Source organism: Pleurodeles waltl, chromosome 9, assembly GCF_031143425.1.
Source record: "Pleurodeles waltl isolate 20211129_DDA chromosome 9, aPleWal1.hap1.20221129, whole genome shotgun sequence".
NCBI lineage: Eukaryota > Metazoa > Chordata > Amphibia > Caudata > Salamandridae > Pleurodeles > Pleurodeles waltl.
The window spans coordinates 211,777,175-211,801,534 of record NC_090448.1 but is presented as its reverse complement, the minus strand read 5'-3'; the positions used below and the strand labels follow the sequence as shown (position 1 = coordinate 211,801,534).

The following is a 24,360-nucleotide window of genomic DNA, read 5'->3' as shown; positions in this document are numbered from 1 at the left end:
GTTACTGGAGTGCTTTTTTCGAAGAAAGGTTTTGGGGCAATTTCACTTTACCCAGGGCGCTAAATGAGCAACGCCCACCAAGAATGAATGCATATGCTTGGAAATATCATGATTCTTTTTTTTTTTACACAGCCGTAAATATTTACAATGCATAAGGGGTGTATACACAACTGGGGATTCAACGTTTTTTGGTCAAGGGCTTTTTCTTTCCTGGCTTTCCAAGTCTCATAAAAAGTCTATTCTTTCTTAGAATACATTGGATCATCTATATTGCCATAAGCAGCTTAAAATGTCCCCTTTTCCTACCACTACCAAACAAACTTCAGCTGCCGGAGTATACGTCCAGTGACTTCATTTGTACATAGCCCCATGAGACCCACTGGGTATGTGCATTAAGAGTCAGGTTAAGCAAATTAGTGTTGGGGATCATGCCAAGACATGTCAATTACATCAAATCCAAATGCCTTGTGCCAATCTCTTGAACCCTGCATAAACCACTAATTTATTAATTCCTTACAGCACTAAGCAACCAGCGTCGATGACCAAAGCTGCCCTACCATTAAACCAGAGAGGGGAACACGCCCTAAAAACCTGTGTCGTACTAATCAGCCAAGATGCAGTACAACAATTTTCCTTTGCCACAGGAAGAGAGGTCACAAACATTTATAGCAGCGAGTCACGGCCACGGAGCAAACCTTGCTTGAAAACATGATTAGAATATATTATATCTATGGATATATATATATAAATCACACATTTATACCTATACTGGCATTACTGCTCAAAGTATATGACATTAAAATCCATTAATATGCTGCTTTATTTAGGAATGCCATTGTTTTAAAGCATAGGAATTCTTAAAGCCTGCATGTCAAGGTTTCAAAAATGCATGCCCATAACTGAAACGAAATTCTGAAAATAAATATATTTTCCTTGATAGATCAATTGACATTGGGAAGCAGGTCAACTGCCTTTCTGATGGACAGTCAATACGTTTCTACACCCACACCAGTTAGCAAAGTGAAATCCGTAGGCTGAATAACCAGCTTAACATGACATCTCATGTGGCACTCACGGCTTCTGTTACAGGAACTACTTTTTATTAATTTTAAAAAAACGTAAAAGACTTATCATAAACTTACTAGGTCTGATTCACAAACTGCACTTTGTAGCACAATCTGTAGTACTACAAAAAGTACTTGTAAGTGTAAATTTTGCCTATAGTTATATGCGTGGAGTTCTCCACCCCAACTGCGGAGTCTCCGGACAAGTAAGTATAGATTTTAGTAATAAATCTGGGAAGGACACAGGGGAATGGTTGGGAAAAGAGGATACTTATTACTAAAGGGGGTGGGATTAGGAAGAGGGTTTAGGGAGGGCCATCACCCGCCTACACAAGAGTAACCCAATGGCATTACTCTGGGGTGGAGATATGTAACATTTAGAGTGATTTTACACTCTGTATGTGTGAATAAAGAGTAGTAAACTTACTAAAAAGTGAAATGTACCCTTTTGAATCAGGTCTTTAGACTTTACACTGGCTGTTCACGCTCTTGTGGTGCCATGAGCTGACTATGGTCACTTAGCTTGGATCTGAGTGCCAAAATCCAGCTTTGAGCCAGTAACAGCAGTTCTTCACTCTCCAGCCAGATTAGTCTCTGGTACAAAGAAATATGATCTTGTCACCCCCATTTTCAGAAAGCACATACACAATTTCTGGTAGACTAGCAGGGCTGAAAATAAAATCAACTTTTTGTCTAGAAACCAGACGTTGTAATCAAAGAACTGCATTTCAGTATTTCTCTGGTGCAGATCCATCCATCCATCCGGAATTCATTGACAGAAGAAACCAGAAGCACCAGAGGCCTTCTTCTATCATTATAAAAAAATCAAGACATCTTGTTTTTCTTTTTCAAAAAGAATCAATTATAGCTCTATTGCAGAGTATGCAGAAAGTACAAGTATAGTGATTACACAACATTTTGAAAACACTACAGTGATTACACAACATTTTGACAACACAATCCATTGTAATAATTCAAGGTGGGTGTATGCATGTTGCTCTAGTGTCCTGAAAAACACCTTGAGATACTTCGATAAATAAAAGTCCAAGGGTCATATTGGTCTGTAGACCTAAACATTAATTCTGTAAATTAAATCACTCTTCCACATATATTTGTACTTTCTAAATGAGCTCCTCAGGTCGCCAGGTTTTGCCCTGTCGCTTTGTGGCCTCATCAAGACATAATTACATCGGACAAGGTAAAATGGCCGGTGGCGTGTTGAGAACCAAGTAAAGGTGGCTTACAAAATTATTGGCTCACCAGTAGTTTAATTAGTGATTTGTCTCAGGTTGCATCATGGCGCTTGTGGGCCAGCGTCATGCGATCTCGTGACTCTGGGCGCACAGCTGACTACAGAAGCAAACATGCGTAAAGAAATAGCGATTGCGGATACCATACTGCCTGTGAAGCAGCAAGCTTAGTAGACACAGTAAAAGGCACCTGCTGCACACACCAGATGAGAGCTTGCCAAGATAACTGACGCTGACCTAGAGCACAGTGGCTATTATCTTCTCACAAAAGAGTTATTAGCAGTTCTTGAGACCGTAAAAGCCATAGGCATGCAGAAATTCTATCTGCACCCAAAACATGACTATTGGCCATGTGTAATTACACCTGAGACAGGTGTTTTTTTTCTGCAGTTTGTGGCAACAAATACTGCTACATATGATTTTGCTTACCCATGTGGCTGCTTTTCTCCACCACGCTCCTTGGTGTCCTCATGGCAACGACTGTTGCATGGCACCCTCTATGTAATGTAGAGCAGTTTTTCATTGGTCCGCTGACTTACAATGGCTGTGTGCATATATATGACAGACACCTGCTAACCAGTGGCACGCATACTCAAATCTACGACTCGTATTTGCCTGCGTGCAAATGGCAGACACCTCCAAACATGGACATGCACACTCTGATTTGTTCTTCTGAACTGTGGTATCGGCATGTTTTGGCAGCGCTCTACCAATCAGTGACATGCACACTTGCTTCAACCAACAGCATTTCTTTTTGTGGGAAGTTCCATAAACTGTGCTGTTAGTGTGTTTTTGCTAGCATTGGCCAAGCAGTGACGTGCACATTTACCCTCATGAATACTTTCCTCTATTGCTGGACTTTACATCAGTGACACACAGACTACATCTATTTAATTGTGAGTCAGTGACACACACACACATTAGCGTGTGACATCTCTAAGTTCAAGTGGCTAATTCTAAAATTTTAAAATGAGAAATGTTGTGAAATATATTTGGGTTGGAATGGAGGTACACATATCTTGTTTAAAACATTGTGTTTATTGTACTGTGGCCATATTTAAGAGACTGCAGTGGCAGTTCCAAACTCTGTGTTACATACAGTTCATTGCACCTCGGGACAAGTAGTATTACGTTGTGCCACTATGCAGTCAGTTAATATACCTCCTCCATGTTTTGCAATCTCCAAGTGAACCACCTATCAAATGGAAAACCTGGCTTAGGGCATTCACAAAATACTTAAGAGCCATAGGAGGAAAGAGATATTACACAGAGAGGAAAAGGTTCCTTTTGGAGCACAACTTGGGTTTTAAGGGGCAAGCGATCTATGACCATCTTCCTCCGGTACATCAAGGGTCAGATGACGAGCAGGAACTGGATGAGTATTAAGAAGCAGTTCAAAAATTAGAGAAGAAATGTGATGTACTGCCATGTCTCATTGTTAACAGACATAAGTGTTTTATGAGAGAGGAGCACCAGGAGCTGTTGATAGCCTCATACTAAGCAGCTTTACACATTATATCTGTTGACTGAAAATCTGAGGATTTCACAAGCCAACTAATCAGACATCAGACTGTGGTCAGGAGTTGGGACACAAAGGTACATGAAAAACTACTTACGTTCAAGAATACATCATTGGCCGAAACAATTAACATTGTGAAAAGTATTGAGATATCCCATAAGGCATCAAGAGAGTTGCTTGAAAAAAACAAAAAACTTTGGGGTGCATGGGGTGTCAGATAACAGTGCCATGGGACAGATTAATATTAATTTGATGTTTAAATAAACAATGAAATCACAGAAGGGGATAAAAATCCGTTTTTTAAGCAAAGAAACATTTGTGGTTTCCTGTAACATTCTCTTACAGGGCAAGTGTGTCAGTCCAAGAAAAGCAGGGTGAATGCTATGCTTCAGTCTGAGTCCACTGAAGATATACTTGATAAACTGGAAAAAACGAAAGATTTGGCCCCTCATTACGAGTCTGGCGGCCTTAGGACCACCAGACTCACGGTGGCGAAAGTGCCTCGGTCGGATCCCCGGCACCACCCCGGCAGGATTACGAGTCCACTCTCCGCCAGCTTTCACATGGCAGTTCACCATGTGAAAGCTGGCGGAGATGGGGTGCGGGGAGCCCCATGCTTGTCAGACAGTGAAAAGCACGACGGGTGCTGCTGCACCCGATGCACCACAACATTGCCTCCGGCTCTATTATGAGGCAGCCTCAATGTTGTGAGCTATTTCCTGCTGGGCAGGCAGGCGGAAACTCTGTTTTCACCCGCCAACTCAGCAGGAGACTCTTAAAGCCCTCGTAGTCAGGTCACCGCACTGGTGGTTTTTTGACCGCACGGCTTCAGCGGACGGGCGTTTCTGTCCGCGAAGTCATATTGAGGGCTTTAGTGTTAGTAATAAGCGAAGAAGATGAGTATCAATGCAGGGATCCGTAAACAGATTTTTGCGTGGATTGAAAGATGTTAAAATTATTAGTTGATTCAGGAGTCAAGATGGCCATTATCCCAGAAGAGTTGTTCAAGAATACATGGGACAACAAAGAGCTTTTGGCACTAGACAGGTGTCCGGTTCCGTATGATATTAAAATTATTTATTTGATTGGATATTTTGAAACCACATTGTAATTTAAAGAGAAGGTCATTCATAGAAAGGTCTATGTTGCAAAGAAATTACTAAAAATCCTAGATTGTATCACCAAGGGCTTTTTGGGTTGACTTTAAGGCCCCATAAGGAAGGTCAAGTGTCGTTAGTGAGACACAATCACAATGACATGAACAAAGCTTGGACTGAAAAGTTCCGTAAGGTGTTTGAAGAGAGACTAGTAAGGATTACTGGGGTCAAACACAAGATAAGGGTTGAGGAGAAAACTGTACCTGTAAAAAATGAGTTGAGAAATGTGCCCGTCAGTATTAGAGAAGAATTAAGCAAACATTCTTAAAAAAAAGTGCATTGAAAGGGGTCATCGAGCCAGTAGCAGCTTTGCTTTGGTTATCCCCTTTGGTTATTGCCAGGAAGAAAATAGGGATTAAAGAGTTTGCATTGACCTGCATACTGTAACTAGTTTTGCTTATGCATGTGTGTTTAGTAAAACTGATTTCACATCCGCCTACAACCAGATGGAATTAGAACAATCCTGCAGACATCTAACTGCTTTCTTCCTTACCTTCCAATTCAAAAGGATGTCATTTGGTTTCGTACCCACTATTTCAGTGTTCCAACTCATCATGGAGTCTGTACTTAAGGGTATCAGTAGTATAGTTGTTGTGGCAAATGTCAAGAAGTGTAAGTTAACTAAATCCAGGATTGAGTATTTGGGTCAAGTCTTTTCGCATCAAGGGGTAGACCCAAGCCAGGTTTAGGTGAAGTTATTGTGAAGGCTCCTGTACCCAGCAGTAAAGAACAGCTGTCATTGTTTGAGGGGGTTTGCGAATTCTATGCCAAATTCATCAAGAATTTTGCCAAGAAGACTGAACGTTTAGGGGAATTACTCAAGAGAAACAATGTTTTTAAATGGGATGAGAGATGCCAGGTAGATTTTGTCCAACTGAAAGAAGAGATAGGGTCTGAAAAAAGTCTGTCACCGTATGATCCTGCTTGTCAATGTCAGTGTTGACGCAAGTAACAGTGGCTTAGGGACAGCTCTGTCTAAAGTAGTTCACCATGTTGAGAGAACTGTGAGATTTGCTTCCACGGCCCTGTGACATAATGAGAAAAACATTTGTGTTCGAAAAAGAACTTCTCACGTGCTGTTGAGAGATTCAAGTGTTTTGTTTGGGGGAGACAATTTGAGACTTTGACAGATCATAACTCACTGGTGGGTATTCTGAGAGGGGATGTGATTAGGGATTTAGTACCCAGAATTGCCAGATTGGGTGCAAAACGAATGCAGTACAATGTAGATATTGAATACATCCCAGGTGGAAAGAATATTAGAGCGGATTATCTGTTAAGGTCGCCTTCCGTTTCTGTAAAGTGTGACCCGGAGGAAGAGCACGAGGACAAAGAATGTCTTATTGCATCTGTGGATGTTTGCATGTGAAGCATTTTTCATTGAGGTGAATGGATGGGTTGTTTGGAGAAGGACGTGATACTGAAAATGGTTTTGTCGTTGATGGGTGGCCAAAAGAAAGTTCATTACCATCAAGTGTGCAACTGTACTCTAAGATAGCTGATAAGTTGATGTTCGAAAAGAAGAACATCATTTTGACGGGAGACAAATTCATACCTCCTGCTTTGTTCACAGGTAAGGTCATTCAGGCTGGGCCTGAGGGTCATCTGGGGCAGACTGTCGTCAACAGAATTGTACATTTGGTGTATTAGTGGCCCAGTATGGATAACGACCCTGGACAAACTGTCAGAGATTGTGTGCTTTACTCGACAAGTGATAAAGCTTTGAAAACTGTTAACCCACGACTGCATCCTGTCAAAATCCCTAAAAGACCATTGTCTAAGCTTGGAGCGGATTTTATTGGACCGTTCAATACATTGGCACCTAGGCTTAGATACGCTTTTTTTGTTGTTGATTACTGCAGTAAGTGGTGCAAGATAGAAGTTGTGCAGGAACCAAATACCTGTAATGTGATATCATTTTCCAACAAAGTTTATTTTTTTTTACATCAGGGTTCCCAAAACAGTTAGTCTTGGACAACGGAGTTCAATTTGTCTCAAGAGAGATGAAGGATTTTCTGACTAAATATCGAATAAAACATAATAGGGTTGCGCTGTATCAGCCACAGGCAAATAGTTTGGTACAGAAAATGAATAGGACATTAGTCAAATGTATCCAATGGTCTTTAAGGAATGGAATTGAGGTGCCTTTGGCAGTGGATGACAGGATGTTGGTTCATTGAACAAGTTCTAAGGTGATGATGGGAAAGACACCATTTGAGAATATGAGAGGTTGGTTGCCTGCAAGTGAAATGTTTCCAGTGTGGTTCAAAGAATGTAATTCTAGTTCGTTCAATGAAAGAGATATGAATAAGAACATCTGTCCAAATGTAGAACTAGCACAAAAGAAAATGAAGCAATGGTTTGATGTGAAACATGTTGTGGGCATGCATAAAAACAAAATCCTTAGGTGAGACTGGGTCCACATAAAAGAGCCGTCTCATGTAGCAAAAGGTCAATCGAAGTTTGGAGAACCTGTGAAGGTTGAAGCTGTTAGTGAAAGGTGGACGCTCTCTAAAGTTGTGAAAGTCAAAAACAAAGATGTCTCAGATGAATGAGAAAAAAATTGTCAAACTTAGGATTTAGGTAATGTACAAAGTTCGGATGGATAAAATTCCCAAAATCTTACTTGTCCAAGAACAGAAGTCGGGGCAAAACAGCTAGGTTTTGTGATTAAATCTGAACATTCACTGTAAAATGTCTGGATTAGATTTTTTTTTTATAGTTATAACAACTATGTGCTAACAGGCTGTAAGGAATATATGGCAATATATTTGGGACAAGTTGTGTCAACCTATCTATTATTCTGTTTGCTATGTTATGCATCAACATATAATAATTTTTGCTAATGAAGTTTTTTTTATTTTTGTTTCCAATTTATGTTGCTTTTCAGTTTTGTTTGTTTTTTCTTACCTCACATTTTGTCTTTGGTGTTTTCAAATGTTAATTTATCCAATGTATAAAGAGGGAAGATGTTGAGGTGATCTGCTGTTTCCGTCATCTTCTGTGCAGAAAATGATGTACCGTATTTATCGGCGTATAACACGCACTTTTTCTCCCTGAAAATAGGGGGCAAATGATGTGTGCGTGTTATACGCCGATATAATGTTAAGGTATTTTTTTCTGAAATGTCCTCTTAAAATGAGGTGCGTGTTATACGCCGGTGCGTGTTATACGCCGATAAATACGGTATGTGTACATATTCTGTGTTCTACACAGAATGTTATAGTTTAAACCAGGCAGACAGCTGTATCCTGGTGCTGCAAAGGATTGACATGAATAAAATCTATGCTCCTCTCACTCCGTGTTATGTTGTGATTTGAGGTAACTGAGGTTTTTAAAAAAAATAATAATTTTGAATTGGCAGTGGTCTTGTGGATAACTGTCTCCCTGAAAGTTTTTGTTCACGATTCACAAAGGGGGTGGGGCTAAATGGGGTCCCTTCACCTTTGCGAATCAGATACCGCCCCCTTATACGTGTTGCTACCTGATCAATGATTTATGACCACAATTCCATATACAAGCCATTGATACATTTGTTGTGATATAATTAAGTTTATGTGCATTCTTAGTAATTTTTCCCCCCTTACCAATCCATAGTTATAGAGGTCACCTCCAACCTCCTGGTACATTATGATGTAATTGGTATGTTTTAGAGTTGATGAGATCTGGAGGAGAAGCGAGTGAAGGAAGTTCAATATATGCTCCCTGCATTGCTAGGGTTTTCTTTGGAAATAACTTATATTACAAACTCCTGTTTGCATGTCAATCACTACAACGTTCCTCTCTGACTTGTAAATCGGAGGGGACGCCAGTCTCACTCCCTCTTTTAGGTGCGATTCTGGCAGGGCCCCAAAAGCCTTTTTATGAATTGGAAAGCATTATCCGACTCTTTAAATTTTGTTTTTGTATATAAAAGCCCTTTGTCTGTCCCAAACCCTCTGTTTTTCCAAATTGAAGGATTTGCTGTCGCCAAACGGCCTTGTACATGAAGCCCCCAGAGTTCAACACAAGCAAACAGCCTCTAGATGCATGAATCCTTCATAAAAAAAGGAGAAGACATATAATGTTCAGGCTCTGTAATAAGCACTGGCAAAGCCAGTAAGTCTGGCTTTGAAATGCAAACACAAGCATACACAAGTGTGTCTGTGTTTCCAAGTGTTAGCCCATTACATAAGACCAATTGGTTTGGGTGTGGGGAGGGAGAGAGAAAGTTGGATTGAAGGCGACAAAGTTGGGCAGCAGAGAAAGATTTGTTGCTGATAGCACAGTTATTATTTTTTTTCACTAAAATTACATTGGTTGAAGAATAATCGATTCCTATGGGTAGAGTGTTAGTGCTTAACGGAGCAAACTGTGAAGCACATGCCCACTTTTATCTTTTGACTACACACAGAGATTGCATACAAAGAGTGCTCCAAAATGTGTCGGCAGTATTTACAACCACAATATCTTGTAACACTCAACGGTATGCTGCCAGTTATGAACAAATGGAAGCTCTCACAAGATCAAGGGACGCTCCTAAAAAACATAATACTGGCATAGATGTTTTCACTTCACTAACAGCACTATGGGTGACAGGCATGTGTCTAATTTCCCAGCAAGGGCCAAATCAACATGTCTTAGGAGCTCTATAAGAAGAGGAAGGGAAGAGAAAATCAGAAATGATGAAAAAGATGCACTTTTTTCTAGCTGAGTGTGCATGTAGTCACATACTCGAAATTTTAACAAAAAGGGACAGAACGAAAATAAAAACCGACGTTACACCCTTCCTCTCAAAACAGACCTCCCGCTCATAATGGCAACTGCTTCCAAAATCTAAGCCTATGAACCTCGCTCCACTCACATCGCAGATTACAAGAACGTTTACGAGTTTGCTGACAAATGATTGTATTCATTGATTCCGGGGACAGAAAATGGCATGTTATCAGCCACGTCGAGCTATACATGACTGTTCTGACAGTCTATATTTAAAAAGGTTTCTTGCAAATAAAGTACAACTCCATTAAGGCCCTCATTAGCAGTGCATGTTGTTGGAAAATGGGCTATTGGTAAGGGCAGGTAGGTACCTACACTTAGCAATAGGCCACTAACCTCCACTAAGGTCCTGTTAGGTCTCAGTAAATTAAACCCAGCTCAACCCTTGGTAGCTTGGCAACGAGCGTCAAGGCTTAACTTAGGAGACAGAGTGTAAAGCATTCAAATATCACAAAACAGTAATTAAATAAAACACAGGAAACAGTTTAAAAATCAAAAACCAATTTATAAGAATAGATTATATTTTTATCTTTAAAATGACACCAAAACTAATAAAATCGGATAAGGGGAACCGGAGATATGAATTTTTAAAGAATTATTATTATTTTTAGCGCCTAGAAACAAAAAGGGCCAATCGGGTCATCTGATTGCACCTCGACCGGGGCAAAGTCAAAGTTTCAGGCCGACCGCGATGGAGCCCTGCTCGGCTACAGGCCGCGGGAGGCCTCGGTTAAAAGTTTACCTTCACACTTAGTCTTTTTTTCGAAGATTTTCTTCAGCGGGACGAACCTGCCAGTCCAATCCGACCTCCTGGAGCCCTTCTCCGGATACGCGATGCTGGAATCCTCAGTGGAGATTTTTATCTTCGGACTTAGTCGTTTTTTCGAGGTGAAAATCCTTTGACCGGGGTAAACCTGGATCTTGATCTGACGTCCATGGAGACCTTCTCGGATACGCTGGCTGGGAGGTCCCGGTCAACTTTTTACCTTCGGACTTAGTCTCTTTTTCGGAGATTTTCTTTACCGGGACGAACCAGCAAATCAGGCCGGGTCGCAGTTGAGGCAAGCCGGCTAGAGTTGCCGCGGCAGGTCGGTCCCTCTATGGAGCTTTTTTACAAAAGTTGTCCAAACTTCTCCAAACTTCTGGGGCTTCTCCCAGATGTCCTTTTAAGGTTCTCTTGGGGTCCACAGCTCACCCCAAGGGTCCAGAAGTTCTGAGATGGTCCTTGGGGGGTGCGGACTACAACTCCCAGAATGCACCTGGCGCAAACTCCTTTTTGGCCACTGGACAGTGGTCAGCTGGTTGCTTTCTTCAGGAGTTGGTGCAGGGGACTCTGTAGCAATTTTTCACCTGTAGCAAACAGGGAGTCCCTCCTTGAACCAGTTGAAGCCAGGCAAAGTCCTTCTTGTGGTGAAGCCCAAGTATGCAGCTGGTACAGTCCTTCTGAGTGCAGGTTCCAGGTGCAGGCCAGGGATCCAGCAGGGCAGTCCTTCTTCTTCTGTTGTTCTTCCTTGTTGGATGTGGTAGGGAACTGGGGTGTGGGTGCAGGTCTGCCAGTTTTATCCTTGCTCCTGGGTGAAAAGCAGGGGGGTCCTGGTTCTCCAATCAGGTGCAGGGCCCTTCCCCCTGTGATGACCACTTCCTGGGAAGTGTGGCAAAAATCAATCCCAGGAGGCAACATTCTCCAAAAATCCATCATGGCTGAATCTGATTTTTGGAGGTTACATCTGGCTGAGCCCACCCACTGGTGTGGCTAAAAATCATAAACACACCCCTCTCCTGTCCTCTCCTAATCTAATCAAGGGGGCACCTAGTTGTCTGGGGTTGCAGGATGTGGGGGTGTTGCTGGTTGCTCCAAATGTCCTTCTCTGCCTTTGAAGACCAGTTTGGCAGCCCTCCCCCTTCCTGCCTCACCATCTGCTGAGGGGAGGTTCCCTCCCACAGGCACATTCCTTTGTGTGAAGCCAGGCCACTTCACACCTCATCAAGGCAGCTTGGCCAAGCTTCTCGAGGCTGGCCAATCAGAGCACAGCAGCAAAAACAATGCAGGGCTGAAATTGGCAACTTTTCAGGTAAAGTTTAAAACTCTTTACCTGAACAAGTTATATTAAATCCAACAACTGGAAGTTGTGGGATTTATTACACCAATTAATTTGATACCAAATTCTTGGTATGCAACATTTAAGGAGACTTTAAAAATTAAAATAAAGTCTCCCCATTCTAGCCTATGAAGGCCATTTACTTCAATGAGGGAAAAAATAATTTGGCCGTTTTTACCTCACCAGGGCTTATAAAACTATTTTTATAAAGTCCCTGCTTATAGTTACATGGCACCCAGCCCTAGGAGCACATAGGGCACACCTTAGGGGTGACTTATATGTAAAAATAAGGTAGTTTAAGACTTTGGAACTACTTTTAATTCCAAAGTCGAATTTGCATATAACTTTAATTTAAAAGCAGCCAGCAAGGCAGGCCTGCCTTTAAAATGACACTGGGCACCTCAGCAGTGCACCTATGGGTGCACTACCTATGCTGTGGTCCCTAAACCTACATGCCCTACCATATACTAGGGACTTATAGGTAGGTTAATTTAGCCAATTATAATTAGACTAATTTGCATATCCATTTTACACAGAGCACAGGCCCTGGGACTGGTTAGCAGTACCCAGGGCACCATCAGAGTCAGGAAAACACCAGCAAAAAGTGGAAAATGGGGGCAAAAAGTTAGGTGGCCTCTGCAATCAGCCCTGTTTTCCCACACAAGCCCCCCCCAGCCCACACGCCCAGGAGACTCAGCCCAACCCTGGGAGAGTCTTCCTGGCTTGTTAGGCGAGGAAGACAGTGAAGAAAACTGGCTGTCCCTTTTGCAGGGCCTACTCAGCCTTACATCCTTCTGTCATGATCACTCCCTCTGGGTAGTGAATCCATCCCAACAGTGAAAGGACCCATCTCAAACTGAAACTACCCTCTAGGGGGGTCTTCCTCCTCTCTCTCTGCCAACTTGGGTAGTGAGGTGCCCACCTCCCCTACTCCTAACTTTGCTAGGGCAACACTAGCTTACCCAAAGAGGTTACCCAACACTTGAGCAACCCCACCATGACCAACAGGGTCAGGGGGCCTACTTTGCTATTGGTCCTGGGGTCTGCCTCCCAGGCCAAGTACAGTGCTGCCAGGAAGGCTAGCACCCAGCAGAGGCTACTGACAGCTGTCAGTACCCAGAACCACACCCTAAGCTCTCCACTGACAGGTGGCTGAGCTGCTTAAGGGGCAACTGTGGGGTCCTGGCACCCCTCTTGCTGTCTAGAGTGGGGGGCTACCACCTCCTGTGGCAGACACCCTCCTTCCACTCTCCCTTCTGTCAGTGCAGAGGCAACACCTTGCATCTGGACAGCTGCCTGACTACTCAGGACTTCCTTAGGGTCAGGAGAGACCTCACCAGTGCCAACTCTGGGCTCCCCCCCTACTGGGGCAGAAGGCCTTTGGCTCCCTGGAACTCTCTTTAAGAGTGGCCTACCCTTCCTTTTCTTCTTTCCTTTTCTTGGGGACCCCTGTAACCTAACTGTAGGGACTGACTCCCCAGGACTTTGGGTTGGGGGGGGCGCCCTGGGCGACCACCCCATCTGGGACCAGACTCACCTCTGGGAGGTCATTGCCCCGGATACAATCTAGGGGGAGGTCAGCACTGACTACCACCCTAAACCAGTCAAGGATACCCTCCCTCTCTAGGGGCACTATGGCTACAGGTTTGGAGGTGACCTCCCCTGTGGCTATCCTGACTTTCCTTGTCTCTCCTGAGACATACATGTCTGGGGTCACTAACCGGTCACTCACTATAGTGTGACTGGCACAGGTGTCTCTCAGGCCAGTGGTAGGGATCCCATTCACCTGAATGGGGTGGAAGTGCCTACTCCCACCCTCAGGGATCACCAGCAAACCATCTGGTCCTGTCTCCCAGCTCAATGCTAGGAGGACTTCATCATCTGAGGAGTCCTCCTCCATGGCTACACTGGACAGCCCAGTGCTAACCACCTTCTTTGTACAGGCTGCATCTCCTCTGAAGTGACCTGTCTGCTGACAGTCAAAGCAAGCCTTACTGTCCAAGAGCTTTTTTAAACCTGGGTCTCCCTGTCTCTGCTTGTCAGATGGGGAGTGGGATTTACTCTCCTCCTTATTAGGGTTCTGGGGTACAGAGGGAGTTTCTGTGGTTGGCTTACCACCTCCCTCCTTAGGTTTTTGGGGACCTGACCCCCCCTTCTTGGAGTCTCCCCCCTGGGACTTGACAACCACTCTGGTTCTCAACCACTCATCAGCTGCCTCCCCTAGCTCTCTAGGGTTGGTCAGCTTAGAGTCCACTAGATGCTGGCGTAACCTTTCTTGGGTACAATTGGTCAAGATGTGCTCTCTCGTGATCAGATTGTATAACCCCTCATAAGTATTTACTTTGTTACCAATAATCCAGCCCTCTAGTTCCTTAAGTGAGGTGTCTACAAAGTCAACCCAAGACTCGGTAATGACCTTCTGGGTGTCCCTGAACTTCATTCTATACTGCTCTGGGGTCAGACCAAACTTCTTGGCTAAGCACCTCTTCATACTAGGGTATGAATCTGCCTCCTCCCCCCTTAAGGGCAGAAGCCTATCCCTCCCTGAGTTGGGGACCAACTCCCACAAAAGGGAACCCCAGTATTGAGGCCTAACCCTTCTCATTTGGAGTGCCCTCTCAAAGGCCTCCAACCACTTGTCTATGTCATCCCCCTCTACATAAGCAGGAACCACCCCTTTGGGTAATCTGGGGCAAAACCTCCCACCCATGGACACCTCAACTTCTCTGTCGCTGCCACCATCTCTTTTCTCTCTCTTTGCCCACTTTTTCTTTTCTAGGGCCAGCTTCTCTGCCTCCAAAGCTATGAATGCTAGCTGGGCCTCCAGCTCTCTTTCACTGAGGGACAGGTTCTCTCCTCCTGAAGGGACCCCCTTCCCCCAACTAGCTTTGGGACTGCCCCTAGTGACTGCATGTAATGAGGACCGGTCTTCCTTATCCTCACTTCGGCTCAGATGCCCTCCCTTCCCTGAGTGGTGAGAGCTAGCATCCTCCCCTACTTCTCCCTCCTCTGGAGCTTCCTCTGGGTCTACCTCTTGGGCCTCAGCCCATGCTGTCAGGGATCTGATCAGGACATGCTTCCTGAGGTCAGTGGTTGCAGGCAACCCTCTTTCAGTACACAACCCCCTAAGCTGGACTACTGTCAGTGTGGGTAGGCTAGCCAGATCAAGCTCCATGGTTCCCTAGTTTTGTGTCAACAAAAACTTTTTGCAAAAATTGGAGACAAGAATTTAGAAAAATCACAAAAATTCAATAATTGAAATTAATCCAAATTAACAATAAAAAAACAATTTTTGCACTAGGACAATTTAAAGGATTTTTAATTTGCTTTACTTAAAACTGCAACGTGATACTGAACACAAGTACAGGATCCCACCACTGCTCACCAAAAATGTGCCATTGGTAAGGGCAGGTAGGTACCTACACTTAGCAATAGGCCACTAACCTCCACTATGGTCCAGTTAGGTCTCAGTAAATTAAACCCAGCTCAACCCTTGGTAGCTTGGCAACGAGCGTCAAGGCTTAACTTAGGAGACAGAGTGTAAAGCATTCAAATATCACAAAACAGTAATTAAATAAAACACAGGAAACAGTTTAAAAATCCAAAACCAATTTATAAAAATAGATTATATTTGTATCTTTAAAATGACACCAAAACGAATAAAATCGGATAAGGGGAACCGGAGATATGAATTTTTAAAGATTTCTTTTATTTTTAGCGCCTAGAAACAAAAAGCGCCAATCGGGTCATCTGGTTGCACCTCGACCGGGGCAAAGTCAAAGTTTCAGGCCGACCGCGATGGAGCACTGCTCGGCTACAGGCCGCGGGAGGCCTCGGTTAAAAGTTTACCTTCACACTTAGGGGGTTATTCTAACTTTGGAGGAGTGTTAATCCGTCCCAAAAGTGACGGTAAAGTGACGGATATACCACCAGCCGTATTACGAGTTCCATAGGATATAATGGACTCGTAATACGGCTGGTGGTAAATCTGTCACTTTTCCGTCACTTTTGGGACGGATTAACACCTCCTCCAAAGTTAGAATAACCCCCTTAGTCTTTTATTCGAAGATTTTCTTCAGCGGGACGAACCTGCCAGTCCAATCCGACCTCCTGGAGCCCTTCTCCGGATACGCGATACTGGAATCCTCGGTGGAGATTTTTACCTTCAGACTTAGTCGTTTTTTCGAGGTAAAAATCCTTCGACCGGGGTAAACCTGGATCTTGATCCGACGTCCATGGAGTCCTTCTCGGATACGCTGGCTGGGAGGTCCCGGTCAACTTTTTACCTTCGGACTTAGTCTCTTTTTCTGAGATTTTCTTTACCGGGACGAACCAGCAAATCAGGCCGGGTCGCGGTTGAGGCAAGCCAGCTAGAGTTGCCGCGGCGGGTCGGTCCCTCTATGGAGCTTTTTTACAAAAGTTGTCCAAACTTCTCCAAACTTCTGGGGCTTCTCCCAGATGTCCTTTTAAGGTTCTTTTGGGGTCCACAGCTCACCCCAAGGGTCCAGAAGTTCTGAGATGGTCCTTGGGGGGTGCGGACTACAACTCCCAGAATGCACCTGGCGCAAACTCCTTTTTGGCCACTGGACAGTGGTCAGCTGGTTGCTTTCTTCAGGAGTTGGTGCAGGGGACTCTGGATAGCAATTTTTCACCTGTAGCAAACAGGGAGTCCCTCCTTGAACCAGATGAAGCCAGGCAAAGTCCTTCTTGTGGTGAAGCCCAAGTGTGCAGCTGGTGCAGTCCTTCTGAGTGCAGGTTCCAGGTGCAGGCCAGGGGTCCAGCAGGGCAATCCTTCTTCTTCTGTTGTTCTTCCTTGTTGGATGTGGTAGGGAACTGGGGTGTGGGTGCAGGTCTGCCAGTTTTATCCTTGCTCCTGGGTGAAAAGCAGGGGGGTCCTGATTCTCCAATCAGGTGCAGGGTCCTTCCCCCTGTGATGACCACTTCCTGGGAAGTGTGGCAAAAATCAATCCCAGGAGGCAACATTCTCCAAAAATCCATCATGGCTGAATCTGATTTTTGGAGGTTACATCTGGCTGAGCCCACCCACTGGTGTGGCTAAAAATCATAAACACACCCCTCTCCTGTCCTCTCCTAATCTAATCAAGGGGGCACCTAGTTGTCTGGGGTTGCAGGATGTGGGGGTGTTGCTGGTTGCTCCAAATGTCCTTCTCTGCCTTTGAAGACCAGTTTGGCAGCCCTCCCCCTTCCTGCCTCACCATCTGCTGAGGGGAGATTCCCTCCCACAGGCACATTCCTTTGTGTGAAGCCAGGCCACTTCACACCTCATCAAGGCAGCTTGGCCAAGCTTCTCGAGGCTGGCCAATCAGAGCACAGCAGCAAAAACAATGCAGGGCTTAAATTGGCAACTTTTAATTCCAAAGTCGAATTTGCATATAACTTTAATTTAAAAGCAGCCAGCAAGGCAGGCCTGCCTTTAAAATGACACTGGGCACCTCAGCAGTGCTACCTATGCTGTGGTCTCTAAACCTACATGCCCTACCATATACTAGGGACTTATAGGTAGGTTAACTTAGCCAATTATAATTAGACTAATTTGCATATCCATTTTACACAGAGCACAGGCCCTGGGACTGGTTAGCAGTACCCAGGGCACCATCAGAGTCAGGAAAACACCAGCAAAAAGTGGAAAATGGGGGCAAAAAGTTAGGGGGCCTCTGCAATCAGCCCTGTTTGCCCACACATGTTAATTGCAGTGACTCAAGTAAGGGCAGTTCCTGGGACCATCAGAATTATTAGTTTAGCAAGAATTCCACCTGGATATTTCACTTGCTTCAATTAGGCTAAGTCTTCATATGCACACTAGGGAAAACCGTGCAGAAATAGACATGAGAGGTCGAATTTCCATGTTACTTTCCAAAAAAACATATTTTCAATTATTTTCTTGCCCCTGGAACTACCTGAATCCCTCAGAAATAGTAAACCTGGGCCAGCAATTACAGGAGTAGTTAATGGCCACTTGTAATTAGAGCCTAAGTGTTTTATAGATTTATACTACATTCCCAGGCTCGATTTACACAATCAGCTTTCTGGGCACACTAGTGCTGAGTTTTGTGAAGTGAGAAAGCTCTGCTGTTGTGAGGAAATATACTTCTACCAGTGCTGATTTACAATGCCCTTTGTGAACTGGACCCCTGTCTTTGTTTTCATCTCCTTACTGATTTACTGCAACTCATGTAGAAGTATTTAATAGAAAAAGCTGGCCACGTGACAGCCGCATCTCAGATTAAACAAATATCTAGGGTATCATAATCACTTTGTAATAGATTGAGCCTCACATACAGTGGCATGGAACTTCATCTCCTTCCCTCTCACAAAGTTTGGCGTGAGTCATCCGGTGGGCTTGCTGCCTCTTGAATAGTGAAGGTAATTCTTTAAGACACCTCATAATAAGGACATTTTTGAAGTGAAAAAGAAAAAAATCTTGTTGTTCAGAAACTTTAAATTTGCTTTAGATCTATTTGATTTGGACCAAAGACTGATTTCCTGGTTTCCTGTGATTATTAACTCAATTAAAGGTCAGTTTAAAATAAGCGCCGCATGATCTAATCTTTCACTTAAACAGTAATGCCTGTAGTAATGAAGGGAATTTCCAAATAATAATGAACTCCATTACGATGGAACGAGCTCAACCCTATATGAAATGGAATTTGTCCCATGGTATTAGACGCTTCTGGACCCTTTTGGAATTAAATATTCTACTTCTAAAATCCTAACTTCCAGATGGCATGGGTCATCAGATATATGCAATGTTTGTCAAAATGGTGTTCAAGACATGAAGCATGCTTTATTTGCCCTGCCCTTCTACTGTGCTGTCGTAAGATACTAAGAGCCTCAATACGAGACAGGCGGTCCAAAGACTGCCAGCCTTGCGGTGACGGATGGACAGCCGCAACGGTGGCAGGCCAACCGCCAAATTACAACTCTGGTGGTCTGACTGCCGTCCCTGCCGGAACATGGTCCCCAGTTGTCCGATGGCAGTCTGAGTTGAATTCCGTCAAGGCGGCACTGAGTTCAGCCCCACCTGGCTGATTACAACGCTACTTACAGCCAGCCTTTCAATGGCAGTCTCACTGCCATGGAAAGGCTGGTGGTAAGCCAGTGCTGGGGGCCTACCTTCCCAGTACTGTCGGAATTCTGACAGTACTGGGATGCCCCCCTCCCATCACCTCCCAGTACGACAGCACTGGCCTTGGCCCCATGTGGAGCCATGACCAATGCTGCTGCACAGCTTTAACTGGGATGACTGGGGGAAACCTTGGTTTCTGCCGGTCAGCATAGTGGAAACCTTGTAATGGGGCTCGTGGGGAGACCACCAGCTCAGCAGCGGTTTCCTCACTGAGAGTCTGGCGGGTCGCTTGTCCGACGGTCAGACTCGTAATGAATCCCTAAGACAGCTTTTTTTTAATTGTCTGTGCAAACTACTTTTGAGGCCTTGCAATTGATGTTCAGCCCTTCAGATGAAATGTTCTGCTTTTGAATGTTTAACTTTGTAAAAAAAAAAAAAAAAAAGGTATTGAAACTTTTAGCACAAATCATGTTTTTAAAGATGTCACATATGTCTGTAGCAAAAGTGTGCCTTAGGATGGAACTCCAACCAGAGATTCTTCACTCATTTTTTCTTTGCATAAATATCATCCGTACCGAATCAACCAGTACCTTACCAAACAGAGGGATTACATATTCTTTCCCAAGATCATCTTAAATATTTGAGTGCTTCAGGGTTCTTTCACCTTTAATCAGGTTCACTTTAAGAGGAACTCTGACTTCAATAAGCCTCAACTGGAAAGACTACTGCCTTCTAAATTACATGCTAAGGACAGTTTTTGGGACTGTCTTGGTGGCCAGACTTTCCAATAAAATCTTATGGTTAGTTAGGAATAATAGCAGGATTCTTGGCAGATGGCTTTCATTCTGTAGCTTCGAGTTTCATGAGACATCCAGAAGTCATCCTGATGTAAGGCTATAGTGATGTACAATGAGACAACCCTAGTAGGCATTTAGCGCAAGGTCAAGACTTGCACTTGTATGCTGGCAAAAGCTTTTAAATGTCTGCTGCAGAAGAAAATTGTAGCATAAATAAAGATTGCCTCCTTGTAGACTGCACATGAGATAAAGGGTTGAATATGCCAAAGCTTGTGATGATGATAGAGTGCACTTCCAGAACTAGAATGGTCCCTCATGCATTACAATGGAAGCGCTCTAAAAAGCAGAATGATCCACCAAAGAGCCAATGATGGGCAGACTACACTATTTCACATGGCTGAAGGTGTCTCACCCAGCAATCCAACTACTGAATATTATGTTAATAACAGACCTTGAATTCTCATGCTAGATCTAAAAATGTGCCTACTTCTCTTTTGCTGCAGAGTGAAGAAGTCCTACTTTTTGTGTACTGGCAGGACACACTAGGAACAGGGGCTTACAAGATTTGAATTCCTTGAAGCCCTTGTTCAAGCAATGGAAACACTAGACTGAAAGAACATCAAACAATGCAAGTGATCTACACATCCCTTCAGCAAAGGCCCTAAAACCTTTTGAACAAAGAAAGGATTGAAGTTCTACAAGACAGAGAACATGATGGAGATTTGGCGTTCAGCTCTGATGATCAGACATTTACCAAAACTTTTGATTTCTTAACGACAAAAACCCCTACACTCTGAAAATGTGCTTTTGTCTCTCCTGTTCTGGAAGGAGAGTCCCATCTTTACAAAAGGAAAGAACTAATGTGCAGGAGTTCAGCTGTAATATATGGGCTATCTGTATATCCTGTTGAACATTTAATGAAAATGTTCTTGATTTATCTACTACACTGTACAATATATGCCTTTGAAATGCTTAGTTTGGCTCAAGATATTAAAATATCAGGGAAGGATCACTAAACTACTCTTTTGTCTGTGCCAAGACAGACAAAGATCTGCCAAATCCGTATTTGGTGCTTGGACCACACCGCCAGATAACCTTCTATTCATACGCAGTTTACAAGTTATTCTCAAAATGAAGAGTTGCCTTTTCTCGTGTAAGATTAAAAGACAAGCTCATTGTCAATATCCTCTGTACAAACTGTACAGAGATAGCATGAAAAACACAACGTGACAGGTTCTAGGACCACATCCTCCAGCTGAGAGACATGAATTAGCCGATTACACCAACAACTTCAAACGAGGGAATATTTAAGTGCCCCCCTCTCAACCTGTCCTCCTTTTGCTATTTCAAAGAAAAGAACACGGAGTGCTACAAACCAAGTAAAAAAAATAGAACGTCTTTAAATTAATGCGAGGACGACTCTTCCAACTTAACATACTTCAGAAAACTTGGGTTACATGAAGTTGGACAGTAATTTAACGTTGAGACAAATAATTCGATGATGGCTAAAATACATTTATTTCATCTGCGCAAATGATATTACCTCTTGGCGCAATGTGTTGGCAAGCATCTGATAAGTTGTAGATGACGGAGACACCTGTGCTCTCTGCTTAATAACTTCAGAAGGGACCCTTATGAGACATGCAACCTGTTGAAAAACGACAAAACATTGAGTAAACCTATGATATAACACTGTCTTACAAATAACGCACTTCAGAAATGACCCCAAAGTGCATAAGCATAAAACGTATACAGGGAGTGCAGAATTATTAGGCAAATGAGTATTTTGACCACATCATCCTCTTTATGCATGTTGTCTTACTCCAAGCTGTATAGGCTCGAAAGCCTACTACCAATTAAGCATATTAGGTGATGTGCATCTCTGTAATGAGAAGGGGTGTGGTCTAATGACATCACCACCCTATATCAGGTGTGCATAATTATTAGGCAACTTCCTTTCCTTTGGCAAAATGGGTCAAAAGAAGGACTTGACAGGCTCAGAAAAGTCAAAAATAGTGAGATATCTTGCAGAGGGATGCAGCACTCTTAAAATTGCAAAGCTTCTGAAGCGTGATCATCGAACAATCAAGCGTTTCATTCAAAATAGTCAACAGGGTCGCAAGAAGCGTGTGGAAAAACCAAGGCGCAAAATAACTGCCCATGAACTGAGAAAAGTCAAGCGTGCAGCTGCCACAATGCCACTTGCCACCAGTTTGGCCATATTTCAGAGCTGCAACATCAATGGACTGCCCAAAAGCACAAGGTGTGCAATACTCAGAGACATGGCCAAGGTAAGAAAGGCTGAAAGACGACCACCACTGAACAAGACACACAAGCTGAAACGTCAAGACTGGGCCAAGAAATATCTCAAGACTGATTTTCTAAGGTTTTATGGACTGATGAAATGAGAGTGAGTCTTGATGGGCCAGATGGATGGGCCCGTGGCTGGATTGGTAAAGGGCAGAGAGTTCCAGTCCGACTCAGACGCCAGCAAGGTGGAGGTGGAGTACTGGTTTGGGCTGGTATCATCAAAGATGAGCTTGTGGGGCCTTTTCGGGTTGAGGATTGAGTCAAGCTCAACTCCCAGTCCTACTGCCAGTTCCTGGTAGACACCTTCTTCAAGCAGTGGTACAGGAAGAAGTCTGCATCCTTCAAGAAAAACATGATTTTCATGCAGGACAATGCTCCATCACACGCGTCCAAGTACTCCACAGCGTGGCTGGCAAGAAAGGGTATAAAAGAAGGAAATCTAATGACATGGCCTCCTTGTTCACCTGATCTGAACCCCATTGAGAACCTGTGGTCCATCATCAAATGTGAGATTTACAAGGAGGGAAAACAGTACACCTCTCTGAACAGTGTCTGGGAGGCTGTGGTTGCTGCTGCACGCAATGTTGATGGTGAACAGATCAAAACACTGACAGAATCCATGGATGGCAGGCTTTTGAGTGTCCTTGCAAAGAAAGGTGGCTATATTGGTCACTGATTTGTTTTTGTTTTGTTTTTGAATGTCAGACATGTATATTTGTGAATGTTGAGATGTTATATTGGTTTCACTGGTAATAATAAATAATTGAAATGGGTATATATTTGTTTTTTGTTAAGTTGCCTAATAATTATGCACAGTAATAGTCACCTGCACACACAGATATCCCCCTAACATAGCTAAAACTAAAAACTACTTCCAAAAATATTCAGCTTTGATATTAATGAGTTTTTTGGGTTCATCGAGAACATGGTTGTTGTTCAATAATAAAATTAATCCTCAAAAATACAACCTGCCTAATAATTCTGCACTCCCTGTACATTTCACAAGCAGTTAGATTGTACCTGCACGTGTATATTGTACTTAATCGGCAGATAGTAATAAAATGCCATCCATTATTAGACTATAAAGTTCAGGATAGTAATAGACTAAATGCATGGCTAATTAATATGCGCCCTTGTGATTATTTTGGCAGACTTTATGTTAAATGTATGTTAGTGAGTCTTGATATAGAGGAACCTTCACCGTTTTCGATGGTCCCTTGAAGTTGCTGGTGTTGCAAGGCGAGTGTTTGGTTGGTTCAGGTACAGGGTGCTTCAGTGGGAGATTATGCCTCGTGGTCATCAGCCTCAACATGTGTCTCTTTGTTTGTACCTTTAGTCTTGCTGTTTAAACACCAAGGGCTCGATACACAAAAAGCCTCAAAAAGTTCTCATTGCGGAGATTCTGTCACGAGTGCGTACACTTTGCCACAGCTGCGGATACTCTGTGAATTAGGCCCTTGGTGTTTTATCCATTACTATGGTCAGTGTTTCCTTGCTCCCGTCTTGACCTATTGTGTAAACCTGCTCTCATTTTCCCTGGCTTGCCCTGCCACTACTTCCTAGTTTTGTCGGGTATCACTAGGGTTATTTCCATGGTGGGGGCTGGTCTTGTGGCTCATCACCATCCTGTAGAGGTATGGGGGCGAGAGATGTGTTGTGCTTTGATGTATCATTGGTGTGGCTTGCAAGTTAGTGTTTCCATATTTCTTTATAGTACCCTCACTGATGTTGTGTGTACTCAGAGTAGGATAAATATGTGTGACTTTTATTTTTATTTTTGATTGCAAATACTAAACACCTCTAGAAATACCAGTTCTTCTTTTGTAATCCTAGTGAGCAGAGGCGTTACGTCTCCCTCATTCCAAATCTACCACAGGAGGCTTCAATGATGGACGAGACAATGAGTGCAACACTCCTCGTCAAGCTTCATGCAGTTGTCGATGAAAAACTGATTTCTCTGTGCCAAATATTGTCTCAGGAGAAGCAAATAGGAGAGCTAAGTTGGCACTGAATGTTTTAACAAATGAGGCGGAATATATAGAGCCCAATTACAGAGAGGGCTAAGTTTGTAAATGGATATACGCCAGCTGCAAAATAGAGGAACTGGCTAGGGAGCTTGAGCTCAGATCGGCCCATTGTCCACAAAATGTTAACCTTCCTCTTGGCCTGGACATCAGTCCCCTTTGACCTTGCCTTCTCCAGGCCAGTAAGTAGCTGACAAGCTACCTCTCTACCCTGAACAAAAATGCAACCTCTACTATGTGCAGAGAGTCAAACACCAATACCCTCTTAAAAGGCATTATTGCCAATGCTGCTAATATG

At 43.6% G+C, this 24,360-nt stretch overlaps 1 protein-coding gene across 2 annotated transcripts in view; it reads right to left on the bottom strand.

Moving 5' to 3' along the window:
• The window catches only part of SLC25A26 (solute carrier family 25 member 26), an 875,825-nt gene that overhangs the window by 543,869 nt on the left and 307,596 nt on the right, over window positions 1–24,360 (bottom strand). For both annotated transcript variants that reach the window (XM_069206568.1, XM_069206569.1), the window contains exon 4: window positions 21,272–21,376. In XM_069206568.1, coding sequence (XP_069062669.1) covers window positions 21,272–21,376 — 105 coding nt within the window. The remainder of the gene's footprint in view (window positions 1–21,271; window positions 21,377–24,360) is intronic.